Consider the following 21,197-nt stretch of genomic DNA (forward strand, 5'->3'; position numbering starts at 1 on the left):
CTGGGCTGGCTTTGAACCGTGATCCTCTTGACTAGCTAGAATGATAGTTGTCTAGTTTGTTTATTTGCTTTTCAGACCCAATCATAATTGTGCACCCATGCTGAAGCAGGTCCCATTGCACAACACACACGATTTGGATACAGTCATCTTTCAAATGGGAGTTTTTAGGTTGCTATCTGGTCTGGAGGCCTCTGACCCAAGTTAGGAAACAAATTTTAACAGCCTGTGTAAGAGGCCACTGTGTAAACTACGAAGCGTGCAGATGGAGTCAGAATACCCGGGGTTCAGTGGCAAGTGACCTTGGAACGGCTACTCTTTGAATTTAGTCTTACACTCCTCATCCATATAATAAAACATAAGAGCAGATGTCATTTACAGCCCTTCGCAGCTCTCCACACCTGTGCTTTATGAATTCTTATCAGGTGGCATTTTGAAAGAAAGCTTGCAAATGGTTTGGTTTATGAGTGCCTTGGTTGGAATACTCTGTCCGGATCTGAACTCAGGCAGTTGTGGGGAAGCATTGGCCGTGAATGGGTTCTCCTTAGAGGAGATCTTCCTTTAGCTCTTTACAGTTAAGTCTCCTGAGCACGCCCGAAGGGAGTGGCTGACTCCCCTCAGAATCTGCTACCAGGCTGGAAGCAGCCAGGGCACCCCCTCCGTGGCCCGGGTTGACCTCGTGATCCAACAGGGCCCTTTTCCGTGTTATCAACAACCATTTGAAGTCGGGCTGCTGACTTTCTTGAGGAGAACATTGAGGCTGAAAGAGAGCCGGTGTTCTAACCTTGCCCGGGAGAGCCGAACTCAAAGCACTGCTTTCCAGTTGTGGTGCTTGTGAACTTCCCTGTGCCCAACAACACCTGCTGACGAATACCACAGAAGAGAACAGAGAGATGCACACTGAGAGAGGGTGACCACCTTCAGACATCAGCCCCGGCTCACATCAGCTTTGTCCCGTGCTTTTGCTTTCCCTCAGCTTCAGTCTTTTTGCCTATAAAATGGAGGTAATGTGGGCTGGGAATGTGGCTTAGCGGTAGAGTGTTTCCTAGCATGCATGAAACCCTGGGTTCGATTCCTCAGCACCACCTAAACAGAAGAGGCTGGAAGTGGCGCTGGTGGCTCAAGTGGCAGAGTGCTAGCCTTGAGCAAAAAGAAGCCAGGGACAGTGCTCAGGCCCTGAGTTCAAGCCCCAGGACTGGCAACACAAAAATAGAGGTAATGTAAGAGAACCTGTATGGCCTGGAGTTAAATGAGGCCAGTGTATTGAGTATCAGTAGGGTCAGTGGTATATTAAAGGTTCAAAGTGCATCAGCAAATTCTATTGTTTCTACTTCCCGGCTTGCTGCTGTTCAATCCAGCCACTTTTCTCCATCCCTGTGCTATTGTAGTATGACTACAGTTGATCTTCTCCCATTCTTATCCCTCCAATTCATTTTCTACCCAGGAGCCAATGCAAAAAGTTGAACTTAAAAATCAGGTGAGATTGTCCTATTCTTTAATCTTGAACATGATCTAGAATTGAAACTCATTTTTAACCTGAATTTCTTGGAGTTCTTGACCTTCCTCTGCACCTTATCACAGTCACCAAGCTCACTGCTTATCACCCTCAGCCATGCTGGTCTTCCTTGCAGTCTTACCACTCCGTTCCCTCTGCTTCTTGTACTTGGAACTTAGCAATTCTGTCCAATTCTGGAAACAAGTTCTTGCTATTCTTCCTAGGTGGAAGTCAATTCTTTGCTCCGCTCTGGGCTGTCCTTCTCCTTTCATTCTTCAGGAATAGCACAAATGTCTCTTGCCCCTAGAGAAGCTCTCTTTGGCCTCCCTGATCAAAGGGCATTCCTTCCATCCACCATTGCATATTCTTGCTTATAGTTAGTTTATTCAGCAAATACGTGACAGTCGGTGATAATTTTGGCTACTCTGCATGTGTAAGTGAGAGACAGAGACATACAGAGAGAGATAAGGAGAGAGACACAAAGAGAGAGTTTGCTACTAGTTCCGTGCCTTTATCTTTTCAGAGCCCTTTACCATTTTTAGGCTATTCAGCTCATTTCCAGTAGCTGGCACCTGCAATTCTGTTGGAAGCTTTCTCTTTCTAGAGCCCCAAAGATGACTCTTAACCAAAGACTGACAGGAATGGGAGTGTGACTAGCCCAGATCTCTCACCTCTTATGGGTATGGAGTGTGAATGTTATCCTCAAAGGATTAAGCTTCCACACCGACTGTGACACACGTGGTTTCATCACACACTCTTGAATTGGCCCCTGTCTTTACTGTACATCATGTGTCTACTACGGCACAGTGACCTTGCTCCTCCCACATCCCAAGTAATCTTTTTTGGTTTGTTTGGTTTTGAAAGGTTCTGGGGCCTTGCTCTACCACTGGCTACTCCTCAACACACCTAAGTAGGCGTGAAGCATTCAATTCTCTCTCTTCAGGCTCTGTTAACTAATGCCATCAATATTTTTGCTGTTGTTGCCATCATTCTAATTTAGCCCAGTAAAATGTGCTTTAAAAAAATTTTTTTTTTAGCTCCGGCTGGGCTGAAACTCACAATATAGCCTGGGCATTTGGCTTCAATCTTCTTGCCTCAGCCTTCTGAATGCTGGGATTACAGGCATTTACCACCACACCCTGCAACATACACATTTTATGATGACTTTGTTCATGATTGTATCCTACTGTCTGCGCTTAATCAGCACTCAGTATAGACGTGAGTAATGAGTGCTGCTGGTGGTAGTTATTACAGAATGGCGAGTCTCCTCTGTCCACGGGGCTTACTTTACACTCCTGGTCTACATGCATACATAGAATGTGAAATGTGCTTTCTCAAAGATAAAGCAAAACTATTTTTTCCTCCTAAATTGCTCTCAGGAATAGCATGCCTGTCAAGGTGTTGTCTTAGCAAGTTGTGCTGTTTTCCTATTACCTCTCCAGGAGGAAAAGAGTGTGTCCAAGCACTAGAGATACGAACTCATGATTGGAAGTTGGAGGGGGAGGGGCTGAGCGGGGGGGGGGGGGGGGGGAGGGGGGAGGGAGGTGCCTGGCTGGCTGAGATGATCTTCAAAATCACTTTCAGACACGAAATGCAAAGGACTTAGAGGACGCCAACACTCCTTTGCATGTGTTCTTGGCACCATGCATTTTGGAGTAGTAAGATTTAAGCTAGTAACATGACTGGAGAGCAACTCACGAAGGCAATCTCCAGGGAAAAAGATGTGTGCTATGCATACACAGTCTTTGCCAAAAAGGCAGAGCTACTGCGCTGTAAGTTGCTCCAGAGATACAAGTGGATCTGTCCAGTTTTACTGTGGCCATGCAATGAGAGGCCATGAGAGAGGTCTCAGTCCTCAGCCTTCTTATCTGCAAGGGTGTTCTGTGGATTAAATAAATTCTTTCAGGTAGAGTAAGACCTATAACTATATGGCCTCAAAAAGGGTAGCTATTTTTTGGAGACCTTTAAATTGATATCTTTCCTGAAAAATCATAAAGGGGATATTTATGTTACTTCCTAATACTCTATAAAATCTTTGATTTGGTAGGCTGGAACCTTGAGACTCAGAGAACTTGTGGCTTTGCCAGCCATAGGAATTGCTGAGATTCATTAGGCACGAAGATATGTTTCATGTCATGTAGTTAGTTTTCAGCTAAGACAGGACTGAATTTCAGGCTCTATTTTCCTCGACCATAGTAGGCCATTTTGCCTATCCAGAGGAGAGGTTTCTGTATGGAATGTTCTGATTGTGATTCTATTTCAGGGAAAGCTGACCAGTTCTGCATCCCAGTTCCTGATACAATCTGTCCTCCGAATCCCTCTCCTTTGCCCACTGGATTTCTGATTGCTTCTTGTCCCTATCCTCTGTCTGCCCTGGTTTTTATTTCCTGTGTTTAGATCTCTCCTGTCCCTTTCTTATATTTCTTCATTACCACCTCCCTCTTTTTTCCCCTCACTCAGCTTCTTTTTCCTTATTTCCCTCTCTCTTCATCTGACTCAGGATGATTAACATCCTTACACTTCTGACCACAGTACCTAGTTAAGATGGAGCCTGTCATTAACACGGGACTGGGTTTGCTGAGGACTAAGTTGTGCTCTGGAAGCTGATCAATCACACTGGGTGCCAGCAGGAGCCAATGACTAACAAGCAGAGTTCGGGACACTACAGGGTTCCAGGAGCTCGCCATCCTGGTACGGGGCACCTTGACTGATCCAGTCAGTGACCAGTCCTTGAATTCAGGCCATTCTGGTTCAGTTCCTAGCTCTGCTACTTCCTAGCCTTTGTAAAATGGGAAAATACAAGGGTTGTTGGGAATAGTAAAGTGGTGTCTAGAACATGGTATCTGCTATATGATGGCAATAAATACTTAGGTGCTGATTAACAATTAGATGCACCTCTTTTTTCCTTCCTTCCTTCCTTCCTTCCTTCCTTCCTTCCTTCCTTCCTTCCTTCTTTCTTTCCTTCCTTCCATTCATCCCAGTCTTTCTTCTATTGCCCATGCAGTCAGAATAAATATTATATTCCACTCGACTAAGTTTCTTCATTCTCCAGGCCTTGAGATGGCCACTGGAACTGAGGAAGATAGAAATGCCAAGATATGTCTCAACCAATGTCAACATTAGGTGACATTGTCCAAAAAGAAATGTACTCATGTGAGGGCAGGGGAAAAATGGACTCACGACTTGACTTATGAAATGGTAACTCCTCCGTACAACACTTTAATAATAACAATAAAAAATAAAGAAATGCTACGGAGACAGTTCTCCATTCCATTAAAAATTAATAAATAAAAAGCATCAATATATTCTAGTCTTTCAATGAGTTCAGAAACCAAAAACAAGACAATAAAAAGAAATGCATTGAATTGCAAAAGCTTCCACAGAGGAAGAGATGGAGAGGTTTTTCTTTCTGTTAAGACATCGGCTCCTGCACCCTGTATCCTGTTTATAATCTCCCAACAGGAAGAAAAGAACACTGCTGTCTCCTTCCCTCTTCTCATCCCTTTCCTTCTTTTCAGCGTGGGGCCTCTTTGTCCAGGAGAACTCTCTACATCAGAAATTTGGAAGCTCACCCCTCTCGCTTTGCCAGTCAGTGGAAAGGGCCAGTTCTCTCTCTTTTCCCCCTTCAGTTTCTCTGCCATTCCTGTTTATTAAACAAAAGTCCCCCAAAAAGATGTATTGTTACCTCATCTTCCTCCCACTCAGGCAGCATGTTAATGTTGTAGAGACATACCCTTCCGAAACCCCTCCCTGCAGATTTCCCTTCCTGCTCTGTGCCCAGCGATCTGGTCACATCACCTTGGCAACCAGGCGACATACTTGTAGGAGAATGGTGATATCATTCCGAATTCTGCAGAGCACCAGGGCAACCCACTCAGAAGGCGAGCCCGTCACCTGATGCTCTCCTTGCCATCTGCTTCCATTCTCGCTTGAGTTTGTTTTCATCGCTCAGTTACCCCACAAGCCCGTGCAAGTAACTACATGCCAGTCCCAGAACACATGGCCTGAAGTCAAGAAATACTCTTGTCAGAGTCAGGGCCAGGTGGGGCCTTGGGGACCCCCTTCTGGTCTCGGGGGAGGGAAAGAAGGGGCGGTTGTATCTGACCTCAGTGTCTTGCGATATGAAAACTTTAGGCACTCAGCAATTAACTATTTAGTGAGAGTTAATTGCATTTCGGGTACAGTGCTCAGTTCAGAGCAAGCAGTACAGTACAAGACATCTTCCTCCTAGGGGCTGTTTAATCCAGGAGGAAGGCTTCCATGTTCAGGGGTTGTGGAGGCCGGGGGCAGGGTTGTTTTGTGAATACCGACACTACTGGGACCCAGATCTTTTCTGTGTAAACAGGGTTCCCCGTGGCACCTGTCTCTGGGGGTTGCAGGGAGAGGTCAGTGAGAGTCTGCAGGTAGAAGCACTGAGTCCACTGAAGGACACCCAAGTCCTCCACGTAGATACTATGCTGGAATCATTGTCCCCCCTGTGCTTTTTTTTTTTTTTTTAAATATGCTGGAAGGGAAGCTTGAACTCAGGGGCTGAGCACTGTCCCTTAGCATTTCTGCTTAAGGCTGGTGCCCCGTTACTTGAGCTATTGCTCTACTTCCCAGTTTTTGCTGGTTACCTGGAGATAAAAATCCCATGGACGTTCCTGCCTAGGCTGGCTTTGAACTGAACTCTGATTCTCAGAGCTCATCTTCTTGAGTAGCTAGGATTACAGGAGTGAGTCACTGGTACCTGAGGTATTTTAACATACCATGACCACTTTTATTATTTTTCAGATTTATTAACTGCATTGCAACTGCTAGTTTTCATGGCCACCTTCCTCAAAGACCATCATGTCTTTGAGGATAGGATCATATTTTCTTTACTTTCGTTTTCCACTAGAGCTCAAGCAAAACACATCCTGTCTGCGGAAGGAATGAACGCTGGGAAATATGAAAGCTAGCAATGCTGACTAAGCTCAGTATTGGCAGACCCTGTGCATGGTAATTGCTCTAAGCATTGTCCTCATTCAGCCTCCAGTGACACTCTGATAATCAGTGAACCATGTTTACAGCAAGGGAAATGGCAGTATACCTGAGGTAAGTGCAATAGCGCTTTAAAAGGTAAGCCTACCTGGATGAGTACAAGCAGATAGTTGGCCTTACCTGGAGCTTATTTAGTGTGAGGCCTGGGCTAAGCATTTTGTAGATATTGTCTCATTAAATCCTCTCCGTAACCCTGTGAGGCGAACTCTGCTATTGCTGTCTGATAGCAATGATGTTCAGAGTTGCGATGCTAACTTACCCAGAGGCACGCGGCCCATACACCTGAATGCAGAACTATTCTTCGGAGTCACTTTATCCAGCTTACTTATCCCACTGGAATCTTAAGCAGAAGCAGCAGAAAGCTAGAATACATATTTAAAAATGACGAGGCTGAATGCTGATGGCTCACACCTGTAATCCTCATTCACTATGGAGGCTGGGATCTGAGGATCAAGATTTGAAGCCAACCAGGGCAGGGAAGTTTGTGAGACTCTTTTCTCCAATTAGCCAGCAGAAAGCCAAAAGTGGAGCTTGGCTTCAAAGGATAGAGCTCCAGCCTTGAGTGAAAAGGCCAAATGAGAGCATGAGGCCCTGAGTTCAAACCCTCGTACTGACACACACACACACACACACACACACACACACACACACACACACAAATTACTGGCTTTCTATAGTGAAAAAGAAACATTTATGTACATAGGTATACACTTATGTACATATAGTAGCCGAGTGTCTACATATACCTACATGCAAGTATAGATGGATGGCTGTACATATATGGATATGGGTAGACACATATATGCAATGCATATGGCACTCTAGCAGCTGCTGTGGGCTGGGGAGGAAGGGAAGTTATCAGTGGATACAGAATTTCTCTTTGGGAAGATGGCCAGATTCTGGGGATGGTTAGAAGTCATGGCTACGCAGCAACGTGAAAGCATTAACAGCCATAAATTATACACGTAGACAAGGCTAACATGGTGGATTTCATACTCTGGATACTGCACCACAGTGGGAAGTGCTGAGATGAGGGTCTTCGCAGGGAGAGGGGTACAGAGACACATTCCTACACGAGAGGCCGCTTGGCTCTCGTGCTGGGAGCCAGGTCCGTCCAGCTCACAGCTCAGAGGTCTCTTCTTCTCTGGCCTCTTCCTTCCTGCCACTAGTCTTGCTGGGACTGTCAGTGAACTTGTGATAAAGCATCTCCTCCAAGAACACCGGAACACGTGGGATTCATGGTGGAGGCCAACGTTTAGCCATCTACAAAGCAGCACTTTAGATCCTCTCCAGCTTAGCAATTGATGAGTTACGTAATTTTGAACCTTGTCTGCTATTTTCCAGAGATGATGTTTGTCACCCAGAAAATATTTAAGGAGGTGATTCATGCCGAAAGTATGTGAGTCCCCACATGCTTTATGCCTAACACGGTGCGCTGCGTGCACCCCGCCCAGCTCCGTAATGGCCTCACTTCCACACCGTGAGGAGTTATGCTGGGACTCCACACAGGAATGTGCTTAGCACTTTGCCATCCGAAAAGTGTTTTGGGGTTCCTAAGGAGGCATCGGTTGCAGCCTAGGGGAGAGGATCGGAGGACGATGGAGAGCTGAGCTGAATTTCGCTACTCGTTGAGGGTTGGACCCTGAGCCCACAAGCCTTCCAGGAGCAAGCGAGCCATCAAGACAGAGCGAGGCTCATAGCAGGTGCTCAGGAAGAGTTTGTGGGGTGCAGAGCTGGAGCAGTGCGACGGCAGCGTGTGACCTTGGGGACCGACATAGGCTCTGGGTACAGGAAGCCGCTCTGGAAGGGCCTCGGCTTTCCTTGCTCTAGCCTCCTGCTTTCAGGGCTCCGGCTTGCATTCCCAAGGGCGGAGGTGATCGGTAACCTGACCATTTCGATAGGAAAGAATGCTTCCGCCTGCCAGTGACAGGAGATGGCTCCTCAGTTTCCCCTAAGCTCCACCGCCTGCTTGGATCACAGATATCTTGTTTGGCTGTATTGAATACATTGACTATTGAGTTGCTGCAGATGTAGCCGATAGGCCACAGGATGGCGTGTGACCAGTTTGGCACCATGGCTGTTGGAGAGACTTTATCACAGACAGCAAGTGGCACGCCTCTTCCCAGTGGCATCCGGCCGCCCGATAGGAAGGAAGATATCCAGTCACCCACCTGTTTCCATCTCCCTCGACTCCCCCTTCCCTTCTAGTTCTACATCTCCCTGCCCTGTCCGGTCTCTCCCAGTACTTGCATGCCCAGAACAGAGCCTGTCTTCTAATCCCTCTACTTCGTTCCTTTCAGTCACTAAAACCTCCCCCATTTTAAAAAGGTTTCTTTTTATTGACCAAGCTTCATTTCCTCCCAACTGGACAAACTTACCACCTGTCATCTTCATAGCCCATAATTTCTAGAGTGTATGACTTCTTTGTCTTAATCAACGTTAGAGCATTACAATTTGTACTCAAGATACACTCATATTAGTCTGATAAGATTGGATGAATCTACATCCTGTCATAGACGCCATCTTCATAACACTGCAGATGACTATGGTTTACAATTGTACAGTTTTGAGAATTTTATGTAAACGAGGCAACATATTCTGTTTTAGAAAGACACTCCCTTTTGCACATCTCAGCATTTCTAAACCTGGATGCACCTTGCCACGAGCATCTAACATGATGGCCTTTTTCCTCAAGAGCCCAAAATAAACAATCTGTCTTGCAAGGGACAATATCTTATATTCAGATTCAGATTATGTCTCGATTTAAACACACCCGTCTGTGTGTATGGGTGTATATATGTGCATATACATATATACACACCTACACATACATGTGTATATGTATATCTGTCTATGTGTGTTGATTAGCTGCTTTGCCTCCTAGACTGATTTGGGCAATGAGTACCGAGAGGTGAGATCTTCACTTAGGCATTGTAAGTTACCATAGCACCCATAGCTGGAGACTGGTAGATGCTAATAAATGCCACAGAAGATAGTGATAACTGAGTTTCACAGTTGGTTAAAAATATCTTTTGCATTATGTCTGAACATTTCAGCCTAAAACAGCATCTCCCAAATTTTGCTTCATAATCAATTAGTATCACTAAAAGAGCAAGAAAGGAGTGAAGGGTGCCAAAGCCAATGAAGTTTGGGAAATGGTTCTTAGTGTTATCTCCCACTTAGAGAGTCACAATTCACCAGCATGCTAAAAGTTTCTCAAAAGTCCTGCCCCAAGATACTGAGGCAAAATGTTCGTTTCTGCTCTAATGTAAGGTGTATTTGACCCTGGAGCATACCGTGTGAAAAGATGGTCTCAGATACCGGTATGAACAGGAAGCAAAGGAAGGGCTACAGGGAGGCCTGGCTCAAGTGGCTCGCGATCTTAAGGACCTGAGTTCTAGTTTCAGTGTGGAAAAAGAGAGGGAAGGAAAAAGGAGACAAACAAAGAGGGAAAAGAGGGAAAGCTGAGTCCCAGCAGCTCATGAAATTGTAGCTACTTAGGAGCTGAGATCAAGAGGCTCTTAGTCTCAGGTCAACCCGGGTACAAATCCTCCTGGGAGGCCCATCTTATACGAGAGCTGAGTGTCATGGTATGCACCTGTCATGCCAGCTCGCACGGCGCTGGGATGGGGAGTATTGTGGGTCCAGGCCCGCGTGGGGGAAGAAAAGGTTTGTGTGACTCCATCTTAACAGAGAACGTTGGGAGTGGTGGGATGCACCTGTCATGCTAGCCGGTCTAGGTTAGCTCAGGCATAAATTTGAGACCCTATTTCAAAAAATAGTGATGGAATAATAGAGCATCCTCCTAGCTAACCTGAAGCCCTGAGTTCAAAACCCCAGTACTTCCAAGGATAGGGAGATATCTATCTATCTATCTATCTATCTATCTATCTATCTATCTCTCTCTCTCTCTCTCTCTCTCTCTCTCTCTCTCTCTCTCTCTCTCTCTCTATCTATCTATCTATCTCTATGAAAGGAAGACGCCATCGAGTGTGGCTTGATTTGAGCCGTTCTCCACTAAGCCCCACAGCCCACAAGGTCATGAGATGTGGATGGGCCGAGCGAGGATGCTCTTCACAAGCCCTGAGTGGAACGTGCACTTTCCCTCACTCCAAATCTCTCTGCGGTGTGAAGGGCTAGGCGGGCCGGCAGCCTTTGCTCAGAGGAAAAGAAAACCGCACACGCACATACACACACGCACGCACACGCACACGCACACGGACCAATCCCCACCAGCAACATCCAGACGACGTACGCAGTGGAGAGTTGAGTTTGAATGGGGCGAGCGGGGTGCCCCCCCCCGCCCCGTCCTTCCAGCAAGATCAAGCTACTGCAGTGCCCAGAGACCTTTCACCAATGAGAGACTGAAGCGCGGTGCAGACTAGCTGGCTCCCCGGGGCAGGGTGTGGGCCCACCCACTGCAGGAATGACGGATGACCTGAAGGATGGCACCGTCCTTCCAGAAATGGCGCTGACCCAGTGCCCAGAGGCGGAAGGAAATCGAGTGGCCAGTGGACAAGCAGCTAGCCACTGAAAGGAATATCCGAGTGTGCTCTTTCCTCCTTTCAGTGTTACTTGTCTTTTGGCGTGTATTTCTGTGAGCTTTAATGCATCTGCGGACTTGTGTAACTACCTTAGGGTCAAGATGCACAACCACTCCAACGCTCCTTGAAACTCCCCTTGCTGCCCGTCGAGGCCCTGCCCCCTCCCTCAGCCGTGACCCCAGGCAAACTGCTGTCACTACGGCTTTGCACTTGCTAAATTCTCTCTCCTTCAGAAAATTCATTCCATTCCCTTGTTCAATTTTCGAATGGGGACCTTCAGGTTTTTGTTCCATTTTTGGTATGGGGGGGCGGGGGGCTGTGTTTGCCGGTCCTGGGGCTTGAACTCAGTTACATATGTTAGGTAGTAAGTACATTTCTTGTCCAACTTATCACCCCCTCCCTCATTTTTCTCCCACTTGCCCTCCTCCCCAATCCCCCCCACCCCTTGCTGTCCAGGGGCGCCTGCCTGGTGTTTTCAGGGCCTGGCGATGAGTTCCTTCATCTTGCAAATTAAAAAAAAAAAAAAACAACCCAACCCTTGGCATCGCAACTCAACATGTAACATCTGAGACCCAGGATGGAGCCCGGCCTCCGCGTGCTTTCTACCCAGCCTCGATTCCCTGAAGTGCTTTCTGACCTCGTTTTCTCTCTCCTTGGTCGCTTGCAATACCGGCTGGGAAAGTTGCTAGGGCAAAGCCACCTGGTCTTTGTGCTGGTGGCAGGTGTGTCCTTGCTGATACAGGGTAAGATGAGAATGTGTGTGGTTGGCACGATGCTTAACCCTGTGGGGAGCAAGTCCAGCCCCGCATAGCCCAGCGGGGCAGCCTCCGCGCTGTGGAGTGGAGTGAAAGGCAGGCGAGAGGAAAGGTGAGAAAACGAACGAAGCCTCGACGACACTCAAGAAGTGCACGGACGCTTGCCCGGTGTCTATTTTTCCCCTTGAACTTAACTGAGGGGATTTGCTCCTCCAATCAGCTCATAGTTTCCTAAAAGTCTGGAAAGAGATTTTGAATCTAGAACGTGCTGGAAAGAACCGTCTATCTGAATTATGGCCACAGATGATGCGGTGGGGGGGGGGGGTGGTGGTGGTGGGAAACGGGACAAGCAAGACCTCAGGGTGCCAAAGACGGCGTTGCAGTGGCATTTGGTTGATCAGAGAGCGAAAGAGGGTGTGTGCTTCGGAGTAGAAAGTGTTGAGTCACTCCAATAACAATCTCAGCTAATATTTCTTGAGCACTTACTATGAGCCAGTGCATGTGCTAAGAGCTAATTGATATGAATCATCTCATTTATTCCTTACCACAACCCTCTGAGATAGGTACTGTTATTATCTTCCATTTATACATGCAGAACTGAAGGCCCTGAAGTTTAGGTGCCTCGCCCAAGGCGTACAGCCACGGAGGGAGAGAATCGAGATTTGGATTTAGGTAGCGTTCCAAGTCTGGAAATTCTCCGCGTCTCTGCTTTCCCGGGCGATTCCAATTCAGAAATAAAAGGGTAACAGAGTGAGAAGGAGAGGAGACTAGGTCTTTCTGAGGAACTCGTAATCCTTTTGAAGGCTTGCGGAGTTCCTTTGGCGTGGTGGCAGGGTGGGAAGGAATCAGAAACCCTGGGGTCTGTACAGCCAGGGGTCCACTGGAGTCTGCGGATCTTCCCCGCTGGCTTGAAGGCATTGCATGCTGTCAAAGCCTGCCGCCATTTCTCAAGTTTTCGTTTTACACAATCCACTCGGGAGCGATTGAGATGTGTAGGCACAATGGGCTACTTTTTCCCTCTCTTGGGCTGGCACCATGAGGTGTGACTGTGGGTTCCACCCTGGCATTCTGGCTGGCACAAAGGCATCAGGCTTTCCTGAGCCAACAGAAAGATCTGGATGAGCTTGTTTGGTTCGACAAGCCTAGGTGAGCAGAACGTACTCCGGGCTTGAAAAGCTCAGGGGTAGGGAGTTAAATGAACTCTTTCAGAGCACTGGGTTATCAGCGTTCTCTGGAAGAGGTGTTTTACAAAATGGGTACCCTGTGACAAAAGCTTATTGGTGCCCTGTCAGGAGAGTACTTTATACTTAGTGCTATCCTGACCCAGATTTCCCATAGGCTGGAGTTTAATATCATAATAATACCTATTTGGTTCTCCTAGCAGGGCTATAACTCTTCTGTATTCCGTAGAATGTCTCATTCTTGGCGGGGCACAAGGAACAGTCAATAGTAATGTTTACTATGATAATCATCTTTCAAATGCCTTTCATCTAAGCCTCTCAGAGTGCTCTGCAAACACTAATTAGTTCAGCTTTACAATGGCTCCCTGTTTTCACAATATCTTTTTCCCATTTTACAGGATTTTAAATTGAGACCCAGTCAACGTTAAGTGGCTTGCCCGAAGTCACGCGGGCAGGTTGAAATGAATGATAATGAGGGTGCTTGACAGATGCCCGGCAGATGTTTGCTAAGGGGCTAGAGTCTGTGGCCAACATCATCTCCACACTGTCCTAGAGGAGGGGGAGCAAGTCTGCCTTGCCGTTGGCCGGCTTGGCTAAGGGCGGCCGAGAGAACGCGGCCTTCAGGAGGATTCCACTGAGGCTCCACCGTTCAGGACAGGAGCAGAGAGCACTCACGCCATCCTTGCTTCCCTTCACGGAGCCGTGCAGGGCGTCTTGCACATCTACAGGAAGGACAGCTCCACGTGGGGGCAGAGGGGACAGGCCGCACGCGGAGGCTGCCTTTGCCTCCCCACCCGGGGATGGGCTCGTTCGTATTTCCACGGGGAGAGGGGACGGGAGAGGAGCACCCCAAGAGAGGCTAGCTCAGGGGTTGTCGGGAACACAGCCGCATGGGAAAAGGTAACAATCAGAACAGATTACGTTCAAGCTGGCCCCAGGTCCTTGGTGAAGGATGACAGCGCTCCTGACAAGGAGGTCAGACTTTCACAGGGCTCCGGTGGAGAGAGGTGGCGGGGGGCGAGGAAGCCATGGGGGTGTTCACTAACTCTGGAGGCACATTTGTGGAAAGTCTCACCCTAATCCCGCTCTATCTTTGTAGGCCCCGGAGATTCTGGTGGAAGCCTAGATCCAGACTCTCGATGACGAGAGTCCTGAAAAAGACCCAGTGCCCGGCCTTCTTCTGGAATGGATTCTTTCTCATAGCACACCACCAACAAAAACATCTGCAGTGAAAAAAAAAAATCGCACCATCGTCCTGTGTTCTGGTGCCTGTTTTTGGGGTCTTTCTACACATCCTTACCCCATGGCTGGCTCAGAGATGCGGTGAATCTGAAGAGGGCAGTGCAACTAGAAAGAAAACTTCCAAATGCACACAAGAATCTCTGACAGGAAGTATCTCACAGGGCTGGGAATGTGGTTTAGCGGTAGAGCGCTCGCCTAGCATGCATAAAGCCCTGGGTTCCATTCCTCAGCACCACATAAATAGAAAAGACCAGAAGTATCACTGTGGCTCAAGGGGTAGAGTGCTAGCCTTGAGCCAAAGAAGCTCAGCGCCCAGGCCCTGAGTTTAAGCCCCAGGACAGGCCAAAAAAAAAAAGTCTCTTACAACACCATTGCACTCACTGCTCCTCTTCAGAGCAGATGGTTTGAGCCTGATGATGGAATTAAAGCTTGCTTTAGGCATGTCTTCAAAGAATGCTGCTCTGGTTTTCGAGGTATGCCAACCATCTGAGCCTTGGCCACTGTGTTGTTCTGGCTCCAAGAGTCACGGTGCAAGTGATTCTGCTGGGTTCTCAAGGGCAAGATCTTTCTCCGGAGACAGACCTTCCATAGCTTGCCATAACGAAAGCCTCGGGGAGCCCTTTCAGGAACCAACGCATGGGTTCCCATTAATATCAGGCACCCAAGGCCTTCGGGGCGATCTGTTTATCTGCTTGTTTTAGTTAATTAATTTACTTATTCTGTTGCAGCTTCTGACATGTCCGTTTTTTGGGGGGTCTGTTTTATGCCTTTTGTAAAGACGAATCTGCAGGGCTCTTAGTCACATCTGCTGTGTTTCAGGGCGCTGCGATCCATCATCAATCACCCCACCCACACAGCCAGCTCCCTCCCGCAGCTCCGGGGCGCCAGGTACCTTGATAGCTTTGAACAGATTATGAGCGAGCATCGTCATAATAGTGCTTTATGACGGTGGATGGAAAGGCAGATCTGGATAAAATTCAAACAGTGCGTGGCATTTTTTGGGGGTGGGGGGAAGGGGGGAGGGAGAACTTCCCAGAGATCTCAAAAGCAAACTGGTTAGATTTTTCTTTTCTTTTTCTCACCCTCTGGGCATTTTTCTAGGCACTGGTTTGGTTTTAGAGCCAAGTGAAAGATCAGAACAATCACGGGAAACAACAGGCTTTCCTCCCGACCAGAAGTCAGGCGCACCGAGGAAGCCTTTAGAAGTTGGAAGGAGGAGAAGCGGCGGATGGATTAGACAGCTCGGCTCGGGATTCAGCAGGGCTCAGGAAAGTGATCGCGGCGCAGGAAACTTATCTCCAAGGAGCCCCGGGCAGCACGCTGGGAGTCACTCAAAGAACGACTCTGCCTGGCCCCCGGGAAACGCCCGCCCGCGCCCGCCAGCACACACCGCATCCACAAGCAAGCTCCGTCTTACCCCGTCCATGTGGATCCTGACACTGGGCACCAGCCGGAAAGGGCCGGCCTGCGGACTCCTGGGGCCGCGCCTGCTTCCCCTGCCGTCCCGGGCGGTCAGCGGGCCGGGCCTGGGGAGGGAGCCCGCTGGCCCCGAGCGCCGCCCCGCGCGCAGGCCATCCAGGAGCTGCACCAGCAGCAGGTTGGCCGGCAGGGCCTCGACGCTGCCGGCCACCGGGGTCCTGCATTCGGGACACCTCAGCTCCCTGTGGGCTTTGAAGATCCTCTGCAGGCAGGGCTTGCAGAAAGTGTGCTGGCAAGGGAGGACTCTGGCGGTGACGTCGAGCTTTTCCAAACACACGGGGCACTCCAGAAGATCCAGTAACGTCAGGTCATCCATTTTACTCTCAGACGCCGGTCCTGCCCGGGGGGCGCAGGGTCCACATGGTCAGAGGCGAGCGGAGCCCCCCTTCCCGCTCCGGGGGGGGGGGGTCGGAGCTGGGTCTCTGCGGAGCCTCCCCACGCCTGCCTGTGTGGAGACAGGAAGAGAAGGGGGGTGGGGATGTGAGCTGCTGGGAGGGGACGTCCCACCTCCAAGGAGGCCGCGTGTCTCGGAAGGCGGTGTGCAGAGTTCTCTGTTCTGGACTGGGGCTGTGGTGACTCACGCGGTTCTCTGAGTCGCCCCAGCAGGTCTAAGGGTGCTGCAGGGCTGATCATTCCTGCCGGGGCTAGGAGCTGCAGCCCTTCTCCTCTCCACCTGCGGGGCCGGGGGGGGGCCCCCACTCCCACCCGACGGGAAAAGCCAACCACAGCGCTCAGAGCAAAGCCCCCTCACTTGCCCGCCCGCCACACCCCCCCCCAATGTACTTTCGGTGACACCACCTTTCCACCCCCCCCCCCCCCAAGCTTGTCACTCTGCACGTGACAGGCAGCTAAGTTCAAGCAGGTCGGGCGATCTGACTCATGCCACAGGCAATGGTTTCCCCCAGGATTTGCCTTTCCCCACTTTCTTTTTTGTTCTAGCAGCCAGCAAGAGAAACTCCCACACAAAGCACTTTCCCAAAGTTGTTTTGCTTTTCAGTTGTCAGCCGGATACTTGGAAGCCTGCGGTCCCTGCGCTCTCCCTCCCCTCCCCTCCCCCCTTCCCCTTCTTCCCCCCCCACCCTGCCCCTCCCTTGGGTCACTCTGACAATGATTCTGAGTTTCCCCTGAAGTAGGTAGGAATTCGGGATTGTGGTCAGCAGCTATAAAAACGGCAGGGAAGCCGCAGGGCTCCAGACCCACTTTCCTTCTGGATGTCAGAAAGGGAGAAGTCTCCAGTCTAGAAGAGTCTCCTGGGGACAAGTCAGCTGTCCGGCAGGAGAGCCAGGGCTTGGGTGGACGCCAGGGCGGGAGGTTTGGCCCCACAGCCACAGGGGGGTGGGAAGGGAGAGGGGGGGGGAGGCGTCGCCCCTTTCCAAGCCTCCTTTCCAAAGTTAGCCACTGACCTGGTGCCTGAACCCCAGCAGCCGATCCCCGGCTCCCCGGGCCTCCTCCTCCCGGGCTTCCCTATTGCTGCCGCTACTGCTCTGAGAACTTGCACAACTCCCAGACCTACTCCCTTGAAAGGATCGCCTTACCCAGCCCTGTTAACGCTCTCCTCCCCGGCTGCCTGGCACACTCTCCTGGACTTCTCCCTAGATCTTTCCTTGAGGCTTCCCAACTCAAGCTCCTGGGGGGAAAAGCCTGTCAGAGGCAAAGAGAAAGCCAAGATGCCCCACGAGTGACCATGTTTATAGTTCCACTTTTCTTTCTCGTCCAAGAAGTTGTAACCTGCTCAGCTGTAAACATGCCCAAGTGATTGTTTTTAGCTCTTTTTTTTTTCCCCCTTAAGGGTTTTCTGAAGTCAAACTTATTCATGGTAGGCCAGTCACGGGGAAAATTCTGCTCCTTCAAAGCATCCTCACTTCCTGAATTTTGAGATGAGAAAGACTTCAGTCATGTCTTGACTCCATTTCTTTAAATCATACCAAGAATAAACAGTGCCAAGTACATGCACATTCGTCGGAAGAGCGCGTGCGCGCGCACTTGCGTGCTGGTGGTGGTGGTGGTGGTAGCAGGGGTTTGGATTCAGAAGTGGTATTGCTAGGCAAGTGCTTTACCGCTTGAACCACGCTCCTGGTTCCTCTTGCTCTAGATATTCTGGTTACTTTTCAAGGAGGGTTTGGTGTTTCGCTTGGACCTAGGTCCTCCCATCTACCTCCTGCGCCGCTGGGGCTGCAGATCTGTGCCACCAAACAGAGACTCTTGTTGAGAGTCTCTCTACAGCTTTGCATTGTCCCGCCCCAAGCTGACGTCCTCTCCCCACCCCCCCCCCCCCCCGGCCCGTCCCAAGTAGCTACCATTACAGGCGTAAGTCACCACACAGCCTCGAGAGGGGATCTTCATAAATGGGGAATCAATAATTTTCGTTCTTTCTCCTGATACCTGCTCAAGTCATTTCCCACCTGCAAATGGTACCGACGCTCCCAGTGTTTAATTTTTCCATAACACATCTTATGTAAGGTCGCACAGGAATCCAATTGAGTAAGTAAATAATAATAATATTACCCAACACCAAGATGGCCTTTATCCATGTCAAGTATTGTTCTAAATACTTTATCTATGTTAACCCGCTTAACCCTTTCCACAGCCCTAGGATACACTGTACAGGGAAGGGAACCGAGGCAGAGAAGAAAGTAAATCACAGGTGGGAGGGGCCCCAGGTGGAGAATTCTGTGGTCTGAATCACTGAATCAGAGAGTGATTTCACTGTAAGAGAAGAGCCAAGGCTGGGATTGGGGCTTAGTGGTAGAGTGCTTGCCTCGCATGCATGAAGCCCTGGGTTCGATTCCTCAGTACTAAATACACAGAAAAAAACCAGATGAGGTATTGTGGCTCAAGGAAAGCATTAAAATCCAGAAGTGGAGTTGTGACTCAAGTGGCACAGGGCCATCCGTGAGCAAAAAGACTAAGGGACAGTGCCCCAAAGCTGGCACTCACAAAGTCTCTCGGTACACCCACAGTGAACCAATCCAAGCTCGTCGTCGGGACAGTGAGCCGCTGGCAGCTTTCTGGAGAAGACTCGTCCTTCAGTTTAACGAGGGGCAGTTCTTCTCAGCAAGCCCAAGTGTGACTTTGGAGACCAATAGACAGGGTTTGAATCGTAGCTCTGCTCATTACTTGATCGCATAGTTGGGAAAATGACACCGTACCTTTCTTCGTTGGATTTCTCATGAAATGGAGTGAGGTTGCTGATAGGGCCTCCTTGATGGGTTCTGCCGGGAGAGTGAATTGAAATGATACACAGCAATCAGTACTTAATATAGATAGGGTTCCTCCCCTCCCTTCCTCCCTCCTCCTCCCTCCCTCCTTCCCCTCTCTCTCTCCCCTCTTCTTTTGTGTGTGTGTGTGTGTGTGTGTGTGTGTGTGCGTGCGCTGATATTGGAGTTTGAACTCAGGTCTTGCACAAGGTTGGTCCTCTACCACTTGAGCCACAGCTTCCCCTTTGGCCGTTTGGTGATTAATGAGACTTGGGGACTCGCCTGCCCCGGCTAGCTTCAAACAGGGATCCTCAGCTCTTAGCCTGCTGAGTAGCTAGGATTCCAGGCGTGGGCTACCAGCACCTGGCTTCATTTTCTTTTCTTTTTTTTTTTTTTTGATAAGCAGATCATATAAAAGAATGAGCCCTCGGCGGATTCTTTTTATTTTTTTTACTCCCTTTTTTGGCAGGGGGACTGGGGATTACACTCAGGGCTCGTGGCACTGGCTAGACAGGAACTCTGCACTCAAATCATGCCCCCAGTCACAGGGTTCTCACTCAACCCCAAACTAACCCGGAACTTTCTAGTATGTGTAGATGGTTAGTTCTTTATTGACCAAAATGCTCCAACACAGTGTACTCCCTAACCTTGGTTATTTGCATTCAATTATTATGCCTTTTGTTATAGTCACAATTTTTAAATTAAATTGCCCTTTCGAATTTGCTTAATTTAATTTGTGCTCATTCTGTGGCTTCCACTCAGGGCCAGGGTGCTGTCCCTGGGCTTTTTCCTCAAGGCTAGCGCTTCTACTACTTGAGCCACAATTCTGCTTCTGGTTTTTTAAGTGTTCATTGCAGAGAAGAGTCTCGGCTGGCCTTGAACCTTGAGCCTCAGATCTCGTCCTCCTGAGTAGCTAAGATTACAGGCGTGGGTTACTGGTGCTTGGTTTTTAAAATGCTTTATTTTGAAAAGGTAACTTAAAAATATCTGTGTAAGTCAAAAATCCAGTTCATTTGCTGGGATTTAAAAGTAAAAGAGCATTTAATTAAAGCAACAAAACATCATTGAATTGAAGTGAAATGCAATCGCTTACCTAGCTCTAAACTTTGAGCCTTGAGCCATTTGTGTTAGTTACTAAAGGTGAATTATTAGCAAGACATTAAGGAGTGTAAACTTAACCCCCTCCCCCGTTAGAGGAGTGATGGAGAATAATTTGTTTGGGGTTAGGGACCTCGCAGGGAACTTTAGTGAATCCTAAAGGAAGTAGGTGCTTGAGGAAGCAGCTGAGACTCCAATTCTTTGTGTGATTAAGAGTCCTGCCCTCCTTTCCTCTGGGGAGAGTCTCATTTGCCTGTCTCTCTGGACGTTCACAAGAGAGTAAGAGAATTGTACTCAGCACATTTGTGTTCTCTCTCCTACAGAAGGTTCCAAAGGCAGCTGGGGAGGGAGAATAGGAGATAGGTAAGGATGCATCTTACCATCCTCTTAAGAGTGGAAAATAATTTGGCTAGCAAATGCGAAGTAGTCTACTCAACTGCCTTGGGCTCCGTTGGTGCCATCATTTCGGTAATAGTTAACTGGTATTACAAGATGCTATTGGGGGAAGTGGAGAGAAGGGGTCGGGCCTTCTCTAGAGCATGTCTTCAATGACTTGTGAGTCTATAATGATGTCAAAGTCAGAAAGTTTAGTGTAGTCGCCAATGCCGCATTAATATGTCCCTATGACCTTCTGCCATTGCTAGAAATGTATACTAATGTAAACAGATCCATATCCCAAATATCCCTCACAGTACTGCCTATGCCGGAAAGTTCAAAATGCCTCAGTGTGTAAGGACAGCAGACAGGAGAACTATGTCCAATATGTGAATACCACACAACCATGAAAAATGATAGGGAAACTGGGTGGCTGGGACCCTTATGGGACCCTTAGCCTCTAAGGATGTTGAGGTGTAAGGACTGTGGTTCAAAGCCAGCTCAGGCGGTGAAGTCTGTGGAATTCTTAATTGCAATTAACCAGCGAAACGAGCCCAAAGCAGAGATGCGGCTCCAGTGGTAAAGGACCAGCCTTGAGTGAAACAGCTAAGGGACAATGAGCAGGCCCTGAGTTCAAGCCCCAGAACTGGCACAAGAAGAGAGGAGGAAAAAGAATAAAGAAGGAAAGAAAAAAAGAAAGGGTCTTAATGATATCACAGTTAGGTAAACATAGAGCCTTGCAAGTTGTGTGAGTGTAGGTATTTTGAAATGATACACAGGTATGTTACATTAGGGTGAGAATAATATATGAT

At 48.7% G+C, this 21,197-nt stretch overlaps 1 protein-coding gene across 1 annotated transcript in view; it reads right to left on the reverse strand.

The window, feature by feature from the left end:
• Sh3rf2 (SH3 domain containing ring finger 2) overlaps positions 1–17,179 on the reverse strand; it is an 85,725-nt gene extending 68,546 nt beyond the window's left edge. Inside the window, exons 1-2 of the mRNA XM_048331107.1 lie at positions 17,119–17,179; positions 15,654–16,160 (exon numbers count right to left, since the gene is read on the reverse strand). Coding sequence (XP_048187064.1) covers positions 15,654–16,031 — 378 coding nt within the window. The 5' untranslated portion in view covers positions 16,032–16,160; positions 17,119–17,179. The remainder of the gene's footprint in view (positions 1–15,653; positions 16,161–17,118) is intronic.
• Between the last annotated feature and the right edge of the window lie 4,018 nt (positions 17,180–21,197).

The sequence above is a fragment of the Perognathus longimembris genome, chromosome 22, assembly GCF_023159225.1.
Source record: "Perognathus longimembris pacificus isolate PPM17 chromosome 22, ASM2315922v1, whole genome shotgun sequence".
NCBI lineage: Eukaryota > Metazoa > Chordata > Mammalia > Rodentia > Heteromyidae > Perognathus > Perognathus longimembris.